Source organism: Haliotis asinina, chromosome 5 (genome assembly GCF_037392515.1).
Source record: "Haliotis asinina isolate JCU_RB_2024 chromosome 5, JCU_Hal_asi_v2, whole genome shotgun sequence".
Taxonomy (NCBI): Eukaryota; Metazoa; Mollusca; class Gastropoda; order Lepetellida; family Haliotidae; genus Haliotis; species Haliotis asinina.
The window spans coordinates 76,231,968-76,253,859 of record NC_090284.1 but is presented as its reverse complement, the minus strand read 5'-3'; the positions used below and the strand labels follow the sequence as shown (position 1 = coordinate 76,253,859).

At 42.3% G+C, this 21,892-nt stretch overlaps 2 protein-coding genes across 2 annotated transcripts in view; one reads left to right on the top strand and one right to left on the bottom strand.

Moving 5' to 3' along the window:
* The window catches only part of LOC137285306 (uncharacterized), a 52,299-nt gene extending 35,137 nt beyond the window's left edge, over positions 1–17,162 (top strand). The window contains exons 27-34 of the mRNA XM_067817640.1: positions 1,337–1,498; positions 2,201–2,329; positions 3,536–3,669; positions 4,266–4,406; positions 6,737–6,860; positions 10,373–10,469; positions 14,925–15,035; positions 16,706–17,162. Coding sequence (XP_067673741.1) covers positions 1,337–1,498; positions 2,201–2,329; positions 3,536–3,669; positions 4,266–4,406; positions 6,737–6,860; positions 10,373–10,469; positions 14,925–15,035; positions 16,706–16,773 — 966 coding nt within the window. The 3' untranslated portion in view covers positions 16,774–17,162. The remainder of the gene's footprint in view (positions 1–1,336; positions 1,499–2,200; positions 2,330–3,535; positions 3,670–4,265; positions 4,407–6,736; positions 6,861–10,372; positions 10,470–14,924; positions 15,036–16,705) is intronic.
* Positions 17,163–18,606: 1,444 nt separating this feature from the next.
* LOC137284043 (uncharacterized) lies at positions 18,607–19,443 on the bottom strand. Its single transcript, XM_067815700.1, has 3 exons — positions 19,329–19,443; positions 19,052–19,159; positions 18,607–18,926 (listed from the first exon to the last, which is right to left on the bottom strand). The coding sequence occupies exons 1-3, from the start codon at positions 19,441–19,443 to the stop codon at positions 18,631–18,633; spliced, it is 519 nt and encodes a 172-aa protein (XP_067671801.1). The 3' UTR covers positions 18,607–18,630.
* Between the last annotated feature and the right edge of the window lie 2,449 nt (positions 19,444–21,892).

Genomic DNA, 21,892 nt, shown 5'->3' with positions numbered 1-21,892 from the left:
TAGCGTTGACTTGTCAGATTTCCCTCAAACACACACAGCGGGGTCGTTCCTAATAAGGATATCCCTCCCCATACATGAAACTTTGGGCTGTATTTAGGTCGTCGATACAACGGTGCTGACGCAGACTTTGTCCATATTTTCACATTATTGGGATATACCCATATTGAGCTTTCATCAGTAAAAATCACATTTTCCCAGTCAAAGTTTTCATGTACCAAACACCACTCAACACGCCTGTCTTTATGTTCTTGTTTCATGAGAGGAGAAGGAATTCCAGTCTTTTTCTCCCATTCAAGATCAATCAAATTTCTTCTAACTGTAGATATTGATACAACTGTTGATCCCCTTTCTATCATTTCATACCTGATGTTGGAGATGCTTGCCCTTTGCTTTTTAGACACTAAAATTCCCAGCCGGACGCGATCTGAGAAGTCCAATTTTCTGGGTCTCCCTGCTCCTTTCTGGTGCCCAAAATCCTTTCCCTCTTTAAAATTCTTCCTAATCCTATACACAGTAGAAAGAGGAGTTCCTGTTCTCTCTGCCAATGTATTTCCATCATCAATTCCTTGATTACACAACTCAAAAATCAACCTTCTTTTATCTTCAGCAGACATTGTTGACAGTGCTGAGGAAAATGACGTCTGCTACAAATTCAGGGGAGGTAACTCTAATTGTACTATACTCAGTAGGCCAAGATGAGTTACCTCCCTTATACCATTACTTAGTTTTAAGTATCAGTGAATCAGTTGTGGTGTTAGGATAGCTCAAAGCAAGAAGAAAAATTCTCAATAATTATGAACCAGACTATATTTGTCTCATCTTCCTCTAGGATGCCATTTTAGAAAGCACGCCATTCTGCAGATTTCGTAAAAGAGCCAAAGAAGTTGGCCAGACTCACGACGTTGATTTCAATGTACAGAAAAGAGTGTCATGTGAAGTGACCTGTGTCATCGGCACAGATCTGCTGCACAAAGTTTACGTGCATTGTGATGCAGAAAAGAACAACTATACCGAGTTCTTCCTTTGTATGAGGACATCTGGCCTGGAAGGTGAAACAGAATTTTTAGGGTTTGTGGCTCAGTACCAGTCGCCATGTTTGTACATCTTTTAAATCGAGGGTTGGCATGAAGACATTGTTGTAGCGTGTGTTGCCATGAAGGCACTGACTGCACATCTGTTGTAGCGTGTGTTGCCATGAAGGAACTGACAGCACATCTGTTGTAGCAGACGGCTCTGCTGTACATATGTTGCAGCAAGTGTTTTTGTGAAGGCGCTGGCTGTACATGTATTTCCATGAAGGTACTGGCTATACATGCGATGTACCTTTGTGTTTCAGGAGCAAAAGTGGAAGAAACGAGGTCTGGCCATGACACCTGTGAAGTTCAGTGTCATATACAACCATGTCGGCTACACTGTAGATGTCGCTATATATGAAGTCGACGGGACCGTCAGTGTCATTCAAGGGGGCGTGGAGATGGGACAGGGACTGTATACAAAGGTCATACACATGTTTTGTCTTACGTGTGTCGTGACAAGCTTTGAGGTTGAATGTGTTTTCAGCAGATGCTCCATATCACGTCTTTCTCTAAAACGTACACAAACAATATATCATTTCATACACAACACGTTCTTCACACAATGAAAATCAAGTTAGGTTGTGTATTTTTGTTTGGAAAGCACTCGAAGATAAATGTTTGGGTAGATTAATATTCCCCTCGAGAATGAAACTGTATTGAGGTGTATGGGCGGGTCTGATGGTTACAAACCATGAAATATAGTCAGGACAATGCGCGATGTCTGATTGCTTTTGTGGATATGTTTATATTGTGTTAAGATATTCTGCATTAATTTCTGATATGACAATGTACAATATGATGTTTTTGTTTGTTTAAAGGTATGAGTAATTCTGCTTTGAATGCCAGCAACTTATCTTATTCAAGATATCTTGAATCATTTACTGATATGATTGATATCTTTAAATCTAATACATGTATATTTTACTACGGTTGACCATATCAGTAATTACACACGAAAGGTGAAAACGGCTTGCCATACCCTTTGCTCCAGGTATTAAGAGGTGAAAGAGGGTGTAGGTTGTACATGGTGATAACATGATATTATAGAAATCGTCTAATGACTAGCTCAGATACTGTGATCGATGTGACATCCCAGAATTCACGCTAATTCTACTATTATGCAGGTAGCTCAGGCAGTGGCCAGCAGTTTGGGTATACCTACCTCCAGAATCAAGGTCCGCCCCAACACATCCCATGTTGGCGTTAACAACTTCCCTACAGCGGGCAGCTCCACCAGCGAACTAGCTGTCCAAGTAGGTATTGTGATACAAATGACCGAGCTTCATCTAATGCAGTTTGTTTTTAATATGAACTTTAGAGCTTTTCTTTTCGATGAGTTGTCAGTTGTTAGTAAACTTAGTAATCGCCACAGGTTCATAATCAGCTACTTAAACCACTTTGATTGTCGTCTTGGCCATTTTCACGTCCTATATGTGATTTCAAGGTGTTAATGATACTGACTCTATGTGAACCTGTGTAAAATCAACAAGATGTTCCACAAGAGTACGTTTGGCATATACTCCCTCATGTCAGCACCCATCAACTGTTATATTCCCCGTTCTAGCGTGGCTGCTAGTTTGAATACTCTACCAAACGTACTATATATGTGTAAAACGTCTTTCCAAATATAAACGACTCGCAGAATGCACATTTTACTTTTAATTTGTGTGAGCTTATATCATCATGAAAGTTTGCAGAATGAAGGTCAAACAAAACCTGAAGCGTGCATTAATTTGACCTTTGCAATACGACCTTCACAGTTTATATACTCCCAGTGTACTCACATAAAACATGAATGCCAAAGGCTAAACAGAAGAACCCAAACTCAAAAGAGTAGAATGTGGCTGGCGAATACAGAATTTATTTCCTGATCTGATCATGACTCACATGAAACGTTCAATACATTCTGTAAGTTATAATAATAGTAATATGTGCATTTATAGTCAAAGCAGGCATATTATTACCCCGGATAAGATCCAGTTGCTACAGACACACCTACGTCAACAACAAACATGAAGCACAATAAAAATATGTCCACTATACGACGATCTATCTCCGCCTAAGTTTCACAAACTTCTGGACGATCTTAAAATTCATTTCCCCGTGTGTCCGGCATATGTTCATGTAAGATACAACAATGCAATACAGTCACATGAGATTGACTCATGACAAGCAGATTGAACATATGAATCTTTGCTCATAGAAGGAATACCTGGAACCTTAGATGGTATCGAGTTGTGGATAACGTCACTAAGGTTCGATACCATATGTATTTCCTCTCTGTTGTGGAAACCAAGGTACAGTGCTATATGTATTTCATCTCTATTATTGTCACCAAGGTACAGTGCTATATGTATTTCATCTCTATTATTGTCACCAAGGTACGATGCTATATGTATTTCATCTCTATTATTGTCACCAAGGTACGATGCTCTATGTATTTCATCTGTCTTGTTAAGTCTGCTTTGCGCTGCTGTGAGGTTCTAAAGGAGAGGATGGCACCAGCCAGGAAGACTCTTGGTGAAGGTGCTAGTTGGCTTAGTGTCGTCAGGGAATGCTCCAAACTAGGCATCGAACTGGCAGCAAAACACAAGTAGGCAATACTCATTTTTGTTCAGTGAAGGGCAATTAAATTGACCAAACCATTGCAAAATGCGTTATTATTTTGTTTTATGTGTTCTACTGTGACGCTAGGCTGTAAATAGTCAAGCCTGGGACAGAACATTCAGTGATCAATATCATGAACAGCAATACATGACGGCGTGGTGCATTTCTACTCAATCAGCCGAGTCACTAGAACTGACATTTAGTTATTTGTAATACGGCCAGTATTGTTTCTAACCGACCCACATACAGGGTCAAAGACTATATAACACGGATGGGAAAACGGCATAGGTGCCAATCAGCTTGCAGATAAACATCCATCTGACGGATCTTGACCAGTAACAGTTTACGAAATGCATGTATTCTCTATGACGTGATGAGGATTGTTCTATCGCGAAAGGTCGTGTTGTGTCAGCGTCTGTACGTTGGTTCTGTCTGTTAGGTGCAGTGGTTCAATTGTGTAATGATTAATGACATATTTATGTCACACAATTCACCAACCACGCTTGAAAACATGTTACCTGAGCCTTCACATGTAACTGATTTGGTGATAAAACTGACGAAACTTTACAATTAATTTTTCAGATGGAAACCCGAATGTCAAGGAGGTGCCTACTCCCCTGCCTACTGTGTCTACGCCGTTGGGGCTAGTGAGGTGGAGCTAGATGTTCTGACGGGGGAAAACCACATTAAAAGAGTGGACATCATCTACGACTGTGGCGAAAGGTGAGTAAGTTAGCTACTGACGACTAACACGATTCACGTTCGGGGTGTGCCAGTAACTCCAACAAACGTTAGCTTCTCCTGACCACTCTAAGGTACGATACTATCATGGTACGTTGTGCATGAACTCGCGTCAGGCTAGGGCATTGTGGAGTGAGGGCGTATAGAAGTATTTTAGGTAAAGACCTCTCCCATTGTGAATGCTGTACCATATACTCCCAGGAACACTTCAGCACTATCTCGTTGAATGCCAAGCTCATGACACACCACGTCATGCTCAACAAAACATTTTTGAAATGAACACAATACTTGACGATAACTAAACGTATAGTTGCATACAAACAGATGTGTTTGACTTTCTCGTTAAAGTGACAAGTGACATGATTTAACTGGTCATAAATATACTCAACCAAAAATGTTTAGTACGCTCGTATGCAAAATGACAGAAATCTTATGATACCAAAATTATTTTTGTATTTGCAAATTTTGCTATTGTTGCATTTCATCTATCGGCTAGAAAATCACCAAAAGCCGTGTTCTGTGTTCCCAACGTCTCCACACTCCCAAACTCGAGAAGGGGGTCTGAGGCCACAAATGTCAGTATCGTGTGTAACCTCCATTGGCCTGAATCACAGATGTGCATCGACGTCTCATGCTGTCAACGACTGCTCTGAGCTCACCAACGTTAATGTTTCCCCATTCCCGTACGAGTGCAAATTCAAGGAGACGGAGGTTATCGATATGGGGGCGAAATTCTCGGACCTTCATGATAGGAATATCCCAAACATGCTTTGTGGGAGAGAGGTCTGGGAATCTTGCTGGCCACTGCAGAGGTTGAACATTGTGCTGTTGAAGAAGGTTCCTGGTTAGCATGGCGGTGTGTGGCCTAGCCTTATCCTGCTGAAACGTAAAGCCATGATTTTGTTGCAAAAACGGGATAACAACTGGTCTGATGATTTCATAACATTATCGTTTTGCATTGAGGTTTCCCCGGACAACATTCAAGTCCATTTTACCCCGGCATGGATCCCAGCCCAAACCATAATGCTATCTGCCATATCCGTCATGTTCAATGACGTTATTCACATCATAACAAGCACCTGCTCGACGGCATACCCGACGTCTCCCGTCAGCAAAATCAACGCAGAATCGTGATTCGTCCGTGAATAATGTAATGTTCCAATGTGTAAGACGCTATCGTTGATGAATGCGTGCCCATTGTAAACGTGCCTCTCTGTGACTTTGAGTCAAGGGTATACCAACCATTGGCCGTCGGACATGCAGTCTGGCGGCGTGTAGGCGATTCATGACAGTTAGAGGGTGAACACTAGTGTCTGTAGCATGTTGCAATTCGCGGGCCAACTTTGGTGCACTGGCAAACCAGTGACGTCGAGATGACTTCACTAAATATCGATCTTCCCTGGGCGTTGTTGCCCAGAGACCTGAAATCGTGGTCCTGTTCACATTGAAATGACACGCTACTTCCTGAAAGGTTCGACCAGCCTGCAGTCTCCCAATGGCTTCGTGTCGCTGATTTTCAGGCATGCCTCTTCTACGGCCCATGCTGAATGCTTGAAAAGTTTACCGTTTTTGACGTTCTGGTGAATGTTTTAATATGTGTGTATTAAAGCTTCGACCACTGGATGGTTTTGTTCTGTGTGACACAGGAAAAATGTATTTCCCATGATTACCATCAACATGCACGTGCATTTCGATTTTTCGTCATGCATCAATGCCAAGAGATTTGACAGTGTAAACGTTTGAGTTTTCAGACATTTTGGAGCAGGATTACCATTTTAAAGGCTCATTTACACCAGGGTGCTAAACCTTTTTGGTTCAGTATATACAAAAGTTTGTGTTGGGCGCATGTAGGCCTTTCAAGGTCCAAGGTCGCCTTAAAATGTTACCTACCTACTTGTGCATACGTGGCATGGAGGTACTCTCCGGCGTATGTAATATCGGTTAGATAACTATTGTATATGTGAATGGGGCAGCATGGGAGCACCGTGGTTAAAGTGCTCGCTCGTCAGACCAACGCCCTAAGTTTAGTGTCTCATATCGGTACAGTGTACAGTACAGAGTACATATTTCCTTCTGTTTGACGACTGACTGTCTGCGTGGTCTGAGTAGTAGAGGTCCATGGTCAGATCCCTGTCACGTCATACTAACAAGTACGTGTAGTTCCTGTGTCTGACACCTGCCACTGTGCGACTAAAACTGTGGCTGCTCAGCTTAAAGTATATATTAGATGTTGAAGTGTAGCCAACCAGACAGACAGACTTAACCATTTCAAAGTCCCATTTAAAGTCACCTAACAAGAACTGGTGTTGCAGCTTAAACCCAGTAGTGGATGTAGGCCAGATCGAGGGCGCCTTCCTAATGGGCGTGGGAGGGCTGCTGATGGAGAGAGTTGTGTATGATGACGTCACAGGCAGGGTCCTCAACAACAGTACATGGGTACGTCTTCTTTCCTTTGATGTTCTGCTGATAGCTTTTTGTTTGATGCTTTGCTGATAGCTTTTCGTTCGATGCTCTGCTGATAGCTTTTCGTTTGATTCTCTGCTGATAGCTTTTCGTTTGATTCTCTGCTGATAGCTTTTCGTTCGATGCTCTGCTGATAGCTTTTCGTTTGATTCTCTGCTGATAGCTTTTCGTTTGATTCTCTGCTGATAGCTTTTCGTTTGATTCTCTGCTGATAGCTTTTCGTTTGATGCTCTGCTGATAGCTTTTCGTTTGATTCTCTGCTGATAGCTTTTCGTTTGATTCTCTGCTGATAGCTTTTCGTTCGATGCTCTGCTGATAGCTTTTCGTTTGATGCTCTGCTGATAGCTTTTCGTTTGATTCTCTGCTGATAGCTTTTCGTTTGATTCTCTGCTGATAGCTTTTCGTTTGATTCTCTGCTGATAGCTTTTCGTTTGATTCTCTGCTGATAGCTTTTCGTTTGATGCTCTGCTGATAGCTTTTCGTTTGATTCTCTGCTGATAGCTTTTCGTTTGATTCTCTGCTGATAGCTTTTCGTTCGATGCTCTGCTGATAGCTTTTCGTTTGATTCTCTGCTGATAGCTTTTCGTTTGATTCTCTGCTGATAGCTTTTCGTTTGATTCTCTGCTGATAGCTTTTCGTTTGATTCTCTGCTGATAGCTTTTCGTTTGATTCTCTGCTGATAGCTTTTCGTTCGATGCTCTGCTGATAGCTTTTCGTTTGTTGTTCTGCTGATAGCTTCTCGTTTGATGCTCTGCTGATATCTTCTCGTTTGATTCTCTGCTGATAGCTTTTCGTTTGTTGTTCTGCTGATAGCTTCTCGTTTGATGCTCTGCTGATATCTTCTCGTTTGATTCTCTGCTGATAGCTTTTCGTTTGTTGTTCTGCTGATAGCTTCTCGTTTGATGCTCTGCTGATATCTTCTCGTTTGATTCTCTGCTGATAGCTTTTCGTTTGTTGTTCTGCTGATAGCTTCTCGTTTGATGCTCTGCTGATATACTACCGACAAGAAATAAGGGAACTAATAAAATAATAGCGAATTTGAAACTGCTTTAAATATCCACTAAATCAATTTTAGGCGTCAAGTTCAATATCTGGTGTGTCCACCATGTTGGGCAACACATTCACGGCACCTTGATGGCATGCTGTTAATCAATTTCCGGATGGTTGCCCGTGGTATTGCCCGCCATTCCTCTTGGAGAGCTGCACCAAGCTGGGCCAGGTTGGCGGGTCCTGGGTCCCTGGCGTACACCCTTCGACCAAGAACGTCCCAGAGATGTTCAATTGGGGACAGGTCTGGGGACTTAGAGGGCCATTCCAATGTCTGGATACCTTCTTGTCGGAGATAAGCGGAGACAATTCGAGCCCGATGTGGTCTGGCATTATCATCTTGGAATACAAAATTTCGGCCGATAACTCTAGCCAATGGAGCCACAACAGGACGCAATATTTGGTCAACGTATCGCTGACCAGTCATGGCTCCGTTAATGATGACCAAATCTGATCGTCTGTCCTGTGTAATCCCACCCCACACCATGACACCACTACCTCCATATCGATCATGGTCAAGAATTGCTGCTCTGGCATATCGCTCCCCGCTCCGACGCCAACAACGTTTTCTAACATCTGTGAATCGTAGGCAAAACCTTGACTCATCAGAGAACATGGTGTAACGTCAGTGGCGCATAGCCCGTCCCTGATGCTGTCTAGCCCATGCCAATCTTTGGCGCTTATGGTGAGCTGAAAGGGTGACACCCTTAAAAGGCCGTCTTGCTTTTAGACGAGCTTGATAGAGTAGGTTTTTAACGGTTGAGGTTGAAATGCGTCTTCCAGTGAGTGTGCGAAATTCTCTATTGATGGCAGGGGCCGATGTAAACCTATCTCGTACAGCAATTAACGTAATGAGACGATCCTGTCGTGGTGTCGTTGATTTTGGTCTACCACGCCCAGGTCTCGTTGCAACCCCACCCGTTTGACGGTACTTATCCCGCAGGCGTGAAATTACACTTTTTGATTTACCCATCTGCCGGGCAACTTCCCATAATGATGTCCCCCCCCCCCTCTATCATCCCCACAATTCTCCATTTTGTTGCTTCACCGAGATACTGCCTCGGAGGCATTTCTGTCAGTAAGTGTCAATCTCTATTGCATTAGTGATTGCGACTTCTCCAGTACATTTACAGGAGTTAACTTCTGTATGCACGTGTAGCACGTGCTGGGCATGCATTATGCGAAATTCCATTGTCATTGGATGTTGCTTTTCGGAGATACGCCACGATAACGGACCCTGTCACAGCCAAAGTCATCTACATTCAATTTCTTGGTTCCCTTATTTTCTGTCGGTAGTATAGCTTTTCGTTCGATGCTCTGCTGATAGCTTCTCGTTTGATTCTCTGCTGATAGCTTTTCGTGTGTTGTTCTGCTGATGGCTTCGTTTGTCAAATGTCTCTAATCACTGCAGAAAACTGCAAAATGAGACCTTTTTAATGCCGTTTCGTACTTCTTGCCAGCTGATCAGGATATGTACCTTATTTACAACAGATAGTAAGGTACATTCATGTCTGGGTACGTTTCTTTGTCATAGCTAACGGTAACATGTTGATACTATGAGAACTACTGTGTTGCAACACTTTATGCATATCGTTATTGTCAAACAGCAAACACAGTTTGATTATCGCTGTCAGTCATACAAAATATTAATTATTGACGATAATTACTTGTTGATTCCAAAGTTAGATCTGTTAAACCGGCCGTGAATGAGTCTGTAAAAGATCTTGAAACCAGCAACAACACATGTGCGCGCGCGCGCACACACACATACACATACGCGCGCGCGCACGCTAAAAAAACAAGAGGAAAAAAGAGAAAAAAAACAAAAAAAAACCAAACAAAAAGAAAAAAACAACAACAAAAAACACACACACAAAACACACACACGCACTCACACAATAAACATGGAATGCTGTTACCACTTGCATTCCAATTAATTAAAAGACAGTAGTAGCACCATAAGTTTCCATCCATTTATACATGCATCCATCCATCCACACACACTCACGCACTCTCTCTCTCACACACACACACACACATACATACTTGATGAGAGGCAAAATCAAGAGGCAAGAGTTACTCCCTTGCATACCTAAACGCTCATACTGATTTTCCAAGGTCAGAGTATGCCATTTGGTTGTGGCACCCTTTTGTGGCGAGTGTCAAAATATTGCAGAACTCTAAACATAGCAAACCACTGCCCTTAGCGGTGCGGTGTCTGGTAGACCACACTCTGTTACTCTGATTGGATCACTGATTCAGTATTTCAGCTGACTGTTATGCATGTTTAACCCATCATCATCAACAGCAGCAGCAGCTAAGGTTTATTCGTCGGTGCAGTGAGGGTAACCTAGTGGGTAAAGCGTTCACTGGAATATTGCTAAAATTGAACTAAATTCAATCAATCAATTCGTCTGCTACAATCTGTTTCTCATCAGGACTACAAGCCGCCGACGTGTAAGGATATACCGATCGATTGGAGGATCTCGTTGTTGCCCCATGCTCCATGTCAACAAGGGATAAGGGGATCTAAAGGTATTTGACAGATGACACTGTTCAAAGAGACATAAGACCATGAGTACAAACCGACAACCTGGAGAGAGCAGCGCCCCACAGCCACTAGACTGGCTGGATCATGTTTAATGCTTTCATCTAATCTATATTCACTGTAACTTATAGTCTTTATCATGTACAGGGACGATATCCGGTACAGTCGACTCTCAGATCCTTTATGCGTGCTTGTACAGTTTTCTGCTTGGAAGTTTTAATAGCACAGTTGTTACCGCATTCATACGATGGTAACAATTCATCTACATGCAAGATGTTACATGTTAAATTATTTCAAACTTTCCAGGACTTCCATACTTTGCACTAAAACACAACCTTCACATGGCGTCCTATTTTTTACACTCAAACACAACTTTCACAGGGCGTCCTAGTTCTTACACCCAAACACAACCTTCATAAAGCGTCCTAGTTCTTACACCCAAACACAACCTTCATAAAGCGTCCTAGTTCTTACACCCAAACACAACCTTCATAATGGCTCCCAGCTCTTACACGCAAACACAACCTTCACAAGGCGTCCTAGTTTTTACACTCAAATACAATCTTCACAAGCCGTCCTAGTACTTACACCCAAACACAACCTTCACAAGCCGTCCTAGTACTTACACTCAAACACAACCTTCATAAGACGTCCTAGTTCTTACACTCAAACACAACCTTCATATGGCGTCCTATTTTTTACACTCAATCACAACCTTCATATGGCGTCCTTTTTTTTACACTCAAACACAACCTTCACAGGACGTCCTAGGTCTTACACTCAAACACAACCTTCATAAGGCGTCCTAGTTCTTACACTCAAACACAACCTTCATAAGGCGTCCTAGTTCTTACACTCAAACACAACCTTCACAAGGCGTCCTAGTTCTTACACTCAAACACAACCTTCACAAGGCGTCCTAGTACTTACACTCAAACACAACCTTCACATGGCGTCCTATTTTTTACACTCAAACACAACTTTCACAGGGCGTCCTAGTTCTTACACCCAAACACAACCTACATAAGGGCTCCCAGCTCATACACTCAAACACAACCTTCATATGGCGTCCTATTTTTTGCACTCAAACACAACCTTCACAAGGCGGCCTAGTTCTTACACCCAAACACAACCTTCACAAGGCGTCCTAGTTCTTACACTCAAACACAACCTTTATATGGCGTCCTATTCTTTACACTCAATCACAACCTTCATAAGGCGTCCTAGTTTTTACACTCAAACACAACCTACACAGGGCGTCCTAGTTCTTACACCCAAACAAAACCTTCATAAGGGCTCCCAGCTCTTACACTCAAACACAAGCTACACAAGGCGTTCTAGTACTTACACTCAAACACAACCTTCATATGGCGTCCTATACTTTACACCCAAACACAACCTTCATAAGGGCTCCCAGCTCTTACACTCAAACACAACCTTCATAAGGGCTCCCAGCTCTTACACTCAAACACAAGCTTCATAAGGCGTCCTAGTTCTTATACTCAAACAAAACCTTCACAAGGCGTCCTATACTTTACACTCAATCACAACCTTCATATGGCGTCCTATTTTTTGCACTCAAACACGACCTACACAGGGCGTCCTAGTTCTTACACCTAAACACAACCTTCATAAGGGCTCCCAGCTCTTACACTCAAACACAAGCTACACAAGGCGTTCTAGTACTTACACTCAAACACAACCTTCATATGGCGTCCTATACTTTACACCCAAACACAACCTTCATAAGGGCTCCCAGCTCTTACACTCAAACACAACCTTCATAAGGCGTCCTAGTTCTTACACCCAAACACAACCTTCACAAGGCGTCCTAGTTCTTACACTGAAACACAACCTTCATATGGCGTCCTATTCTTTACACTCAATCACAACCTTCATATGGCGTCCTATTTCTTCCACTCAAACACAACCTTCACAGGACGTCCTAGTTCTTACACTCAATCACAACCTTCAGAAGGCGTCCTAGTTTTTACACTCAATCACAACCTTCACAAGGCGGACTAGTTTTTACGCCCACACACAACCATCACAAGGCGTCCTAGTTCTTACACCCAAACACAACCTTCATAAAGCGTCCTAGTTCTTACACCCAAACACAACCTACATAAGGGCTCCCAGCTCTTACACCCGAATACAACCTTCACAAGGCGTCCTAGGTCTCATACTCAAACACAACCTTCATAAGGCGTCCTAGTTCTTACACCCAAACACAACCTTCACAAGGTGTCCTAGTTCTTACACTGAAACACAACCTTCACAAGGCGTCATATTCTTTACACTGAAACACAAACTTCATATGGCGTCCTAGTTCTTACACTCAAACACAACCTTCACAGGACGTCCTAGTTCTTACACTCAATCACAACCTTCACAAAGCGGCCTAGTTTTTACACTCAATCACAAGCTTGACAAGGCGGCCTAGTTCTTACACTCAAACACAACCTTCACAAGACGTCCTAGTTCTTACACTCAAATACAATCTTCACAAGCCGTCCTAGTACTTACACCCAAACACAACCTTTACAAGCCGTCCTAGTACTTACACTCAAACACAACCTTCATAAGACGTCCTAGTTCTTACACCCAAACACAACCTTCACAAGGCGTCCTAGTTCTTACACTGAAACACAACCTTCATATGGCGTCCTATTCTTTACACTCAAACACAACCTTCACAGGACGTCCTAGTTCTTACACTCAAACACAACCTTCATAAGGCGTCCTAGTTCTTACACTCAAACACAACCTTCATAAGGCGTCCTAGTTCTTACACTCAAACACAACCTTCACAAGGCGTCCTAGTTCTTACACTCAAACACAACCTTCACAAGGCGTCCTAGTACTTACACTCAAACACAACCTTCACATGGCGTCCTATTTTTTACACTCAAACACAACTTTCACAGGGCGTCCTAGTTCTTACACCCAAACACAACCTACATAAGGGCTCCCAGCTCATACACTCAAACACAACCTTCATATGGCGTCCTATTTTTTGCACTCAAACACAACCTTCACAAGGCGGCCTAGTTCTTACACCCAAACACAACCTTCACAAGGCGTCCTAGTTCTTACACTCAAACACAACCTTTATATGGCGTCCTATTCTTTACACTCAATCACAACCTTCATAAGGCGTCCTAGTTTTTACACTCAATCACAACCTTCACAAGGCGGCCTAGTTTTTACACCCACACACAACCATCACAAGGCGTCCTAGTTCTTACACTCAAACACAACCTTCATAAGGTGTCCTAGTTCTTACACCCAATCACAACGTTCACATGGCGTCCTAGTACTTACACTCAAACACAACCTTCATATGGCGTCCTATTTTTTACACTCAATCACAACCTTCATATGGCGTCCTATTTTTTACACTCAAACACAACCTTCATAAAGCGTCCTAGTACTTACACCCAAACACAAACTTCATAATGGCTCCCAGCTCTTACACGCAAATACAACCTTCACAAGCCGTCCTAGTACTTACACCCAAACACAAACTTCACAAGGCGTCCTAGTACTTACACTCAAACACAACCTTCACAAGGCGTCCTATTTTTTACACTCAAACACAACCTTCACATGGCGTCCTATTTTTTACACTCAAACACAACTTTCACAGGGCGTCCTAGTTCTTACACCCAAACACAACCTACATAAGGGCTCCCAGCTCTTACACTCAAACACAAGCTTCATAAGGCGTCCTAGTTCTTATACTCAAACACAACCTTCACAAGGCGTCCTAGTACTTACACTCAAACACAACCTTCATATGGCGTCCTATTTTTTACACTCAAACACAACCTTCACAAGACGTCCTAGTTCTTACACCCAAACACAACCTTCATAAGCCGTCCTGGTACTTACACTCAAACACAACCTTCATAAGGCGTCCTAGTTCTTACACCCAAACACAACCTTCATAAGGTGTCCTAGTTCTTACACCCAAACACAACCTTCACAAGGCGTCCTAGTACTTACACTCAAACACAACCTTCATAAGGTATCCTAGTTCTTACACCCAAACACAACCTTCATGAGGCGTCCCAGTTCTTACACCGAAACACAACCTTCACAATACGTCCCAGTTCGTACACTCAAACACAAACTTTACAAGGCGTCCTAGTTTTGCTGTTCGCAACATCTGCCGTGGTCACTGTTCTATACTCTCTTCAAATCCAGTACGAAGTCCCGCCATTGATTGCATTTCTCTTTGTGGGCGGTAAATACAGCTCACTGGCGACTCCTGTAAATGCAGTTTGAATGTGCTGGCTCTGTAGACGGTCTGCTTGATCTACCATGGAATGAATTCACAGATAACACAAGCTGAGTGGCCATCAATTGCTCTTTACGTACAAGCACGTAGTGTGTGTACCCGATTCGGTGTCCTTAATCCGTGTTTGTTTTCTCCTCAGCTGTGGGGGAGCCTCCTATTATGCTGTCCACAGGTGTATTCTTCGCCCTGAAATACGCTGTGAGTGTGGCCCGGTATGACTTGACGTCTGACAACAATTTCCACGAGTCTGGTAAGGAACAGTGCTGGAAGGCCATTCACACAGTATGACTTGTCAAATGTAGTGCATCTGCCGTTCATACCGCTCGTTTCGTATGTGTATATTTTGATGTTTGATGAAGTTTTTTTGAAGTTTGAATTATTTTCCTTTCACAAGTAAATGTTTCCTAGGAATTCTTGCGTCAGTATCTGTGTCAGACATAGCCCTTAATGCATTTCTTGACATTTGCGATTGACATGTACATGCATTATGCCAGATAATGTAAACTTTGAGAGGAAAAACATTAAACATTACTTTTAATTTTTTAAGCTGTAATAGTAGGGTTGGGTGAAGATGCCCTTGTATACTGGACAACATAAGTTAGAGATGTTGGTATTTTTATGATTGATATTTCATGAGTGCGTTAATGAATAAATAGATCATTATTCATATTTTCAAAATTTTCATGTAACCATAACTAATTTTGTCGAGTATATTAGTCCTCTATTTCATAGTATGGGTTGTCATGTTCAGATGAATGAACGTACATGTGGTTGTTCTGACTGTGATCATGTGGCGAGACTCACGTACCTCCTCCGATCTAACTTCATGCTTCGTGTAACCATAACTAATTTTGTCGAGTATATTAGTCCTCTATTTCATAGTATGGGTTGTCATGTTCAGATGAATGAACGTACATGTGGTTGTTCTGACTGTGATCATGTGGCGAGACTCACGTACCTCCTCCGATCTAACTTCATGCTTCATGTAACCATAACTAATTTTGTCGAGTATATTAGTCCTCTATTTCATAGTATGGGTTGTCATGTTCAGATGAATGAACGTACATGTGGTTGTTCTGACTGTGATCATGTGGCGAGACTCACGTACCTCCTCCGATCTAACTTCATGCTTCGTGTAACCATAACTAATTTTGTCGAGTATATTAGTCCTCTATTTCATAGTATGGGTTGTCATGTTCAGATGAATGAACGTACATGTGGTTGTTCTGACTGTGATCATGTGGCGAGACACACGTACCTCCTCCGATCTAACTTCATGCTTCATGTCTAAAGGCCTCGGCGTACGTTTATTCAGTGCAGAGTCTGCTCTGCTCTGTTGCTCTCAGTGAGCGTAGTTTTACCCTGCACTTAGCAATATTCCAGCAACATCATGGCGGGGACTCCAGAAATTTGCTTCACAAAATGCACCATAGGGAACCGTACCCCAGGTCTTCGGCGTGAGAAGCGTACGCTTAACCTATAGGTAACCCCAAACCCTCTACCTAAAGTGTATAAACATATTACATGTGGCGGCTGGTTAGCCTAGTGGTTAAGGCGTTTATACTGATGACCCGTGTTCTATAGCCCCTAAAAGGTACAATCTGCGAAGCCCATCAATAGTATCCCTTGTGATGATATTCCTGGAATGTTGTTAAAGGCGGTATAAACTCACACACACTAAGACTATATGCGTTGAAGTTTGTCCAGTATATGTACCCTGGTAGAGTGAAAATCTGTCTCTTTCAACGGATGAGACATTTAGAGTTGCCAGGCATATGACATCTACGCCAAGAGTTAAGGAGTTCCTAGTGCTTGTCGAAACGTGCTAGCAAGGGAAGAAAGAGTGGATTAGCTTGTGCTTCTTCTCGAGTTCATCTTGTTACTTCAAATAGTTATTAGATGTATGTTTCACTCTTTCAGCGGCTCCCATGACTGTCGAGAGAGCACATCAGGACATCGGCGTAGTTGTTGGGGATCTTCAGTTCTAGCATGCACTGTCTGGGTCTTCCCTCATATCCACAACCCTTTGTTCAGTGTTACAATGAGCCCTAGTCACCCCTGAGACGAAAGGTCGCATTTCCAGTTTGCTTCCTGTGAGATCATATTCAAATCCACACCAAACCCATGCTTATGTCGAGCTAGTTGATTATCCGACCTCAGTGTGACTGCTGAATTGATTCTGTCGTCGAGTAATGGGTGTGGATTTAGTTAAGGATGAAAGTAACGCCTGCAATAACAGCAATTGTTACAGAGAACAGGGACATGGGTTACACAAGAGAGAAACACACGTATTTAACAATCTGTATACGATTCAAATATTAACATGTGACACAACTGACTGTCAGAAATAAAGATGCGTAAAGAACACAAAGAAAAATACATTCTGTGCTGTTGTAATGGAAGGGAGAAATGTTACATAATCAGTTAATGCTACAGAGACAAGTGTGTATGTATTTGTGCTTACATCCCACTAACACCTCGTTGCCAGGGGCAACCATTCATGAAAGTGTCCTGTTAATTATCGATATCAGGACACTTTCTTGAAAAGTGTCCTGATATCAGATACAAGGACACTTTCGAAAATCTTCAATAAGCTATATCGTGACGTCATCAAGATGTTGAAACAATTATTTTATTATAACATTGCCAAATATATCTGTACAAACTGAATTGAAAACATCTTGAATCAGTCAACGACCATAACTTTCTAACAAACTGAAAAGTCAAGACGGTTTATTCGTTTATTCAGTGCTATTTAGAATACGATTTCGAAGGATGTCCCGTCTGGTTTTTCACATTTGATAACAACACTTTTGGAATCTCTTATTTTCGCCGTGGTCGGCATCGGCATCGTCGACAGGGACATCAGCTTGTTTTCCTTCTGGTTTCTTAGGTGGAGGTGGTTGGAGTTTGTCAGATATTTCCTTGTTGATTTCCTCAGAGGTGCGCTTGTAAACCCTCACAGCATTGCTTCTGTGGCCATGATGAGCTGCTGGTCTACCTTGGCGTTGAAAAGGGTTGTCGCTAAAGTGACCTGACGAAAGAAATTACCATTTGACTTTCTACAACATACATGTTTTATTGGCACACCAAAAACACTTTCAGTTTGCGGAGTTAGCTGAATGGTTTCAAGTTTGTATACTACGAGAAAAAACGATTAATCACCATCCCAGTTTTCAATATCAAAAACTTAAAATTCATATTATGATCTACTTAACATTTCAGAACTGGATTTGGGAATGTTTCTTAACTTTTTTGTCGAGTACAAGGGTTTCATGAACTAAATAGTCATGAAATCTAATGAATTATACCTTTCCGGAGTGGCCAGTAAATCTTCCATGTAGACCTGCCTCCTCGCACATGGTCTTGAACATTTTCTGCAATGTGTGAATCCCAACTTTCTGTTGTGAATATCGCAGTTTTCCGTCCTTACCTGCCAGAGGTCGCCTGTAGAAGGGACCGTCGGTCGGTATTACTGCCAAGTAGGTCTTGAGCAGTCCCACAAAACATCGTGGGTTGTCAGGTTGAGCGTATTGCTTGATATCCCTGAAACAAACACTTGATATATTCACTCCTGGCGACTAAAATCGTATAAACATACTTCAATTCAAACTTCGGATGTAATTGATATATTTACTGTCGAAACGAAAATGTTTTCACCCATTAAATATTTTCTAATGAGTTTTTCACGCAACTACCTTTTGTCGTCTTAACGCCTTTTGGTCTAAATGTGCCCAGTTCTAGGGTTTATACGTCGAAACACTTTTGAAGGTTCGAAATAATAACTAAGACACATTTAAGACAGAACATGTGTTCCTGTCTCAGTATACATGTAAGGTAAATACTCACTTGAACTGAATCTTTCCGCATTGCTTCAGCCCGCCCTGATTATTTTTCGTGACACGCCCAATGAATCGCACGTATTCTCCAACGGAATACCGGCCAAACTCAAATTGACTCACTTCCAGATTGGCATGCTCATCGGCCGCCCTTACTCCAAAAACTTTGCAGTTGTAGAAGTAAACTGCATGTAGCAAACCACTAGAAGTCTCAGAAGAAAATGTGCCCTTGGCCCACAACATTTCTTCCTCTAAACTAAAGGCGTGACAGGCTCTGCTTTGCGTGAAGACAATCCAGTACCCTTTTGGTTGATTTGTTTCATTACACCATCAACAGTGGCACGAAAGTTACAGAATTCGTGGTTATTCACATCCATGAAGTTTAGATCTGGTCTCTTGCACACGTCACACAAGTAGCGCCATATACCAATACAAATATTTTTGACCGACAGTGCGGGATACACGGTTCCATCTTGTCGTTTAATTTCACAAATAAGCCGACACATCCAGAAGTCGAGGGCGTCTGCGGGGATTTCTGCAGAGAGAGGAGGTACAAATACATACCGCTCACTTGCAGCTGTCCCCTGTTGAGCTATTCGTGTGTTTCTGTTTTTCGCCCACGTTGTATATGTTGACACACCATTTAGTATTCCCCTGTGTATTTTGAGGAATCCGATTTTGATGCAAAGCTTCGATAAATTCACCGGTCACTGGTTCACTAAAGCGTCGTCGCTCTTGACTAGATGTAAGTTCAAAGTCTTCTCTATCCTCAAAGTCAATTTGAGACAACAACTCGTCTCCATCCTTATCGAACTCCATGGCTCAATAAAGGTATAACACGTGTTTTGCTTTTGTACCTGGAAATTGCACGTGCAGGAACGCCATGCTCGTGCGTTTTGAATGAGCCAATCAAGTGACTTGCGAAAACTTTCGTAGTACTACAGATTTCATTCACTAAAGCTGGAGGGGCCCAAATATGGTTGTGGAAATTAACAATGTTTTGAGAATTAATAAAGATATATATTGTTTTCACTCGGTATTAATGAGATGTAAGTCACTTATTACCAGAGTTTCCTCGTTGCATCGGCAGGTATCAGGACGGTTTTGTCCGTGGGGCCCTTCCTCGGCTTCGCCTCGGATGGACCCCACGGACAAAACCGTCCTGATACCTGCCGATACAACTCGGAAACTCTGGTAATAACTATTACTTGTTTGGGCCTTCTTTCAGGAAGCGCTAAGGTGATCGTAAGTCACTAAGGTAACCTTACTGCAGTGTTAAGGAATGGAGTTAAGGTTAACCTTAGTAACCTTAGTACGATAGAGAATTAGGATAACTCATGGGATAACACATGAAGCCTGCAAAATACACAATGTGTCAGTGAAGCCCGTGGTATACGTAAGAGGTGGATATCAGTGATGAAGATGCATACATACGCGGGGGATTATCACAGATGGTAGTATGCTGGAGGTTCTTCAAAGGCATGTAGAAGTTGATATTCAGAAATAAGAAAAATGTTATGGATGTCAACTTCTTCATTATTGTTTACACAACTCCTGGGCTATTCATTTGCTAACATGATGTTCAGTACTGATACTTTAGACAATTTCCACTTCGGTGATTCCCCCGCAAGCTTGTCGAATCGAATCAACTTGGATTGAATTTTAAGCTAGATTTACATATCTCTGGTTGAAATATACCTGTAATTATCTGTCATTATCCTTACGCTTTCTTTAAAACCTCGATTTATATGTCAATTGTGACCATTTCTGATAGCGTGTAGTGAGTACAGGGATGGGATGATCGCATAGTTAAGACTGTTTACTGTCGTAAAGCAATACACCTGAAACTTCAATACACTGTTTTGAATATGAGTTTGTACACTTATGTGTTTTAGGAGCATACCTGCGGTGGCTATATTATTCCACGAATGTGTGCCAACGGAAAACTTAAGAGGGCTGGTCAAAAAGTTCCAAGCTTACATACCTTCTAGACTGATGACACCAACTAATCTTAGGAGTGTTTTTGGACAGTGTTCTTCATCAGCATTTCCTGGTTTTTTTACTCAAATAGATCAACTAGTTCGACAGGAACTAGTCCCTCTAGCATACATGAGAGATGGAACAGCGTGCAGGTATAAAGTTTTTGACACGTGTATTCATTCAGAATAGCATGCACGTGCATGTATGGTGAAGGTGTATGGGAATTATTGTTCTTCATACTCCACAGTAAAGAAGTGGGCTGCTTTATTCAAGTCTGGCTGGACACGGATGATGACCCACGGTGTGGGCGGCCCTCTATAGCCATTAATGAAGAAACAGTAGAAGCTGTAGAGAAATGTATTCAAACCATGGTTTGTTGACGGGTGGAGTTCTGATTTTCCATGACAATGCTTCGTCTCATACCTCGATTGGCGATGTCTGCAGTACATCAATGTGGCTTCGAGGAACTTCCTCATCCTCATTATTCCCCTGACCTGGCCCCGAGCGAATTTCACCTATTTCCAAAACTGAAGGACCATCTCCGTGGGAAACGCTATGCCGGCAATTACGAGCTCAGATCTGCTGTAAGCGAGTATTTGACAGGGACAGGACTTCTAGAAGAGTTCAATGCACATGGAACTGAGCGCCTGAAACACCGATATGAGAAGTGTATTGCAGACAAGGGTGATTATGTGGAAATATGATATATAAAAATCTGATCAAATCGTTAGTTGTCTGTGTTAGGCTTAGAACATTTTGAGCCGCCCTCGTAATAGACTCCGATTCTAAGTGAAGTTTTGGAAGTTTTGGAAAAAACAAGACAAAACAAAAATAACCCCCAAAAAACAAAGCACCTCCCCCCTTCCTTCAAAACAGAGACCTGGCTACGTCGTTATGTCCTGCGTCACTATGAGTGGTGTGGCGTCATAACACATGTCCGACTAAACCATGTCAGAATGAGTCTTCTGGATGCGCACTCCATATTGCTTTCAAAGTGTCCACTTCTGCTACATCTGCAGGTCTTGCATAATGCTGTAAAAAAACCTTCAGAACAATGGACAAGCACACAATACTGAATTCTCTGTATGGGCACAGCCCCAGATTGTGACGACGACCGTTTCGATTTCGTTGACATACAGTGAGTGTATGTCTTATGAGTGTATGGGGGCTAGTTTCGTTTAGAAATAAGGTCGGAATAACAACTGCCTGTTTCACAACCACGACCAGCAATTTCACCCAAATGTTAAGTTATGGGACCATTCATACGTTTTGCTTTAGGGGGTGGGGT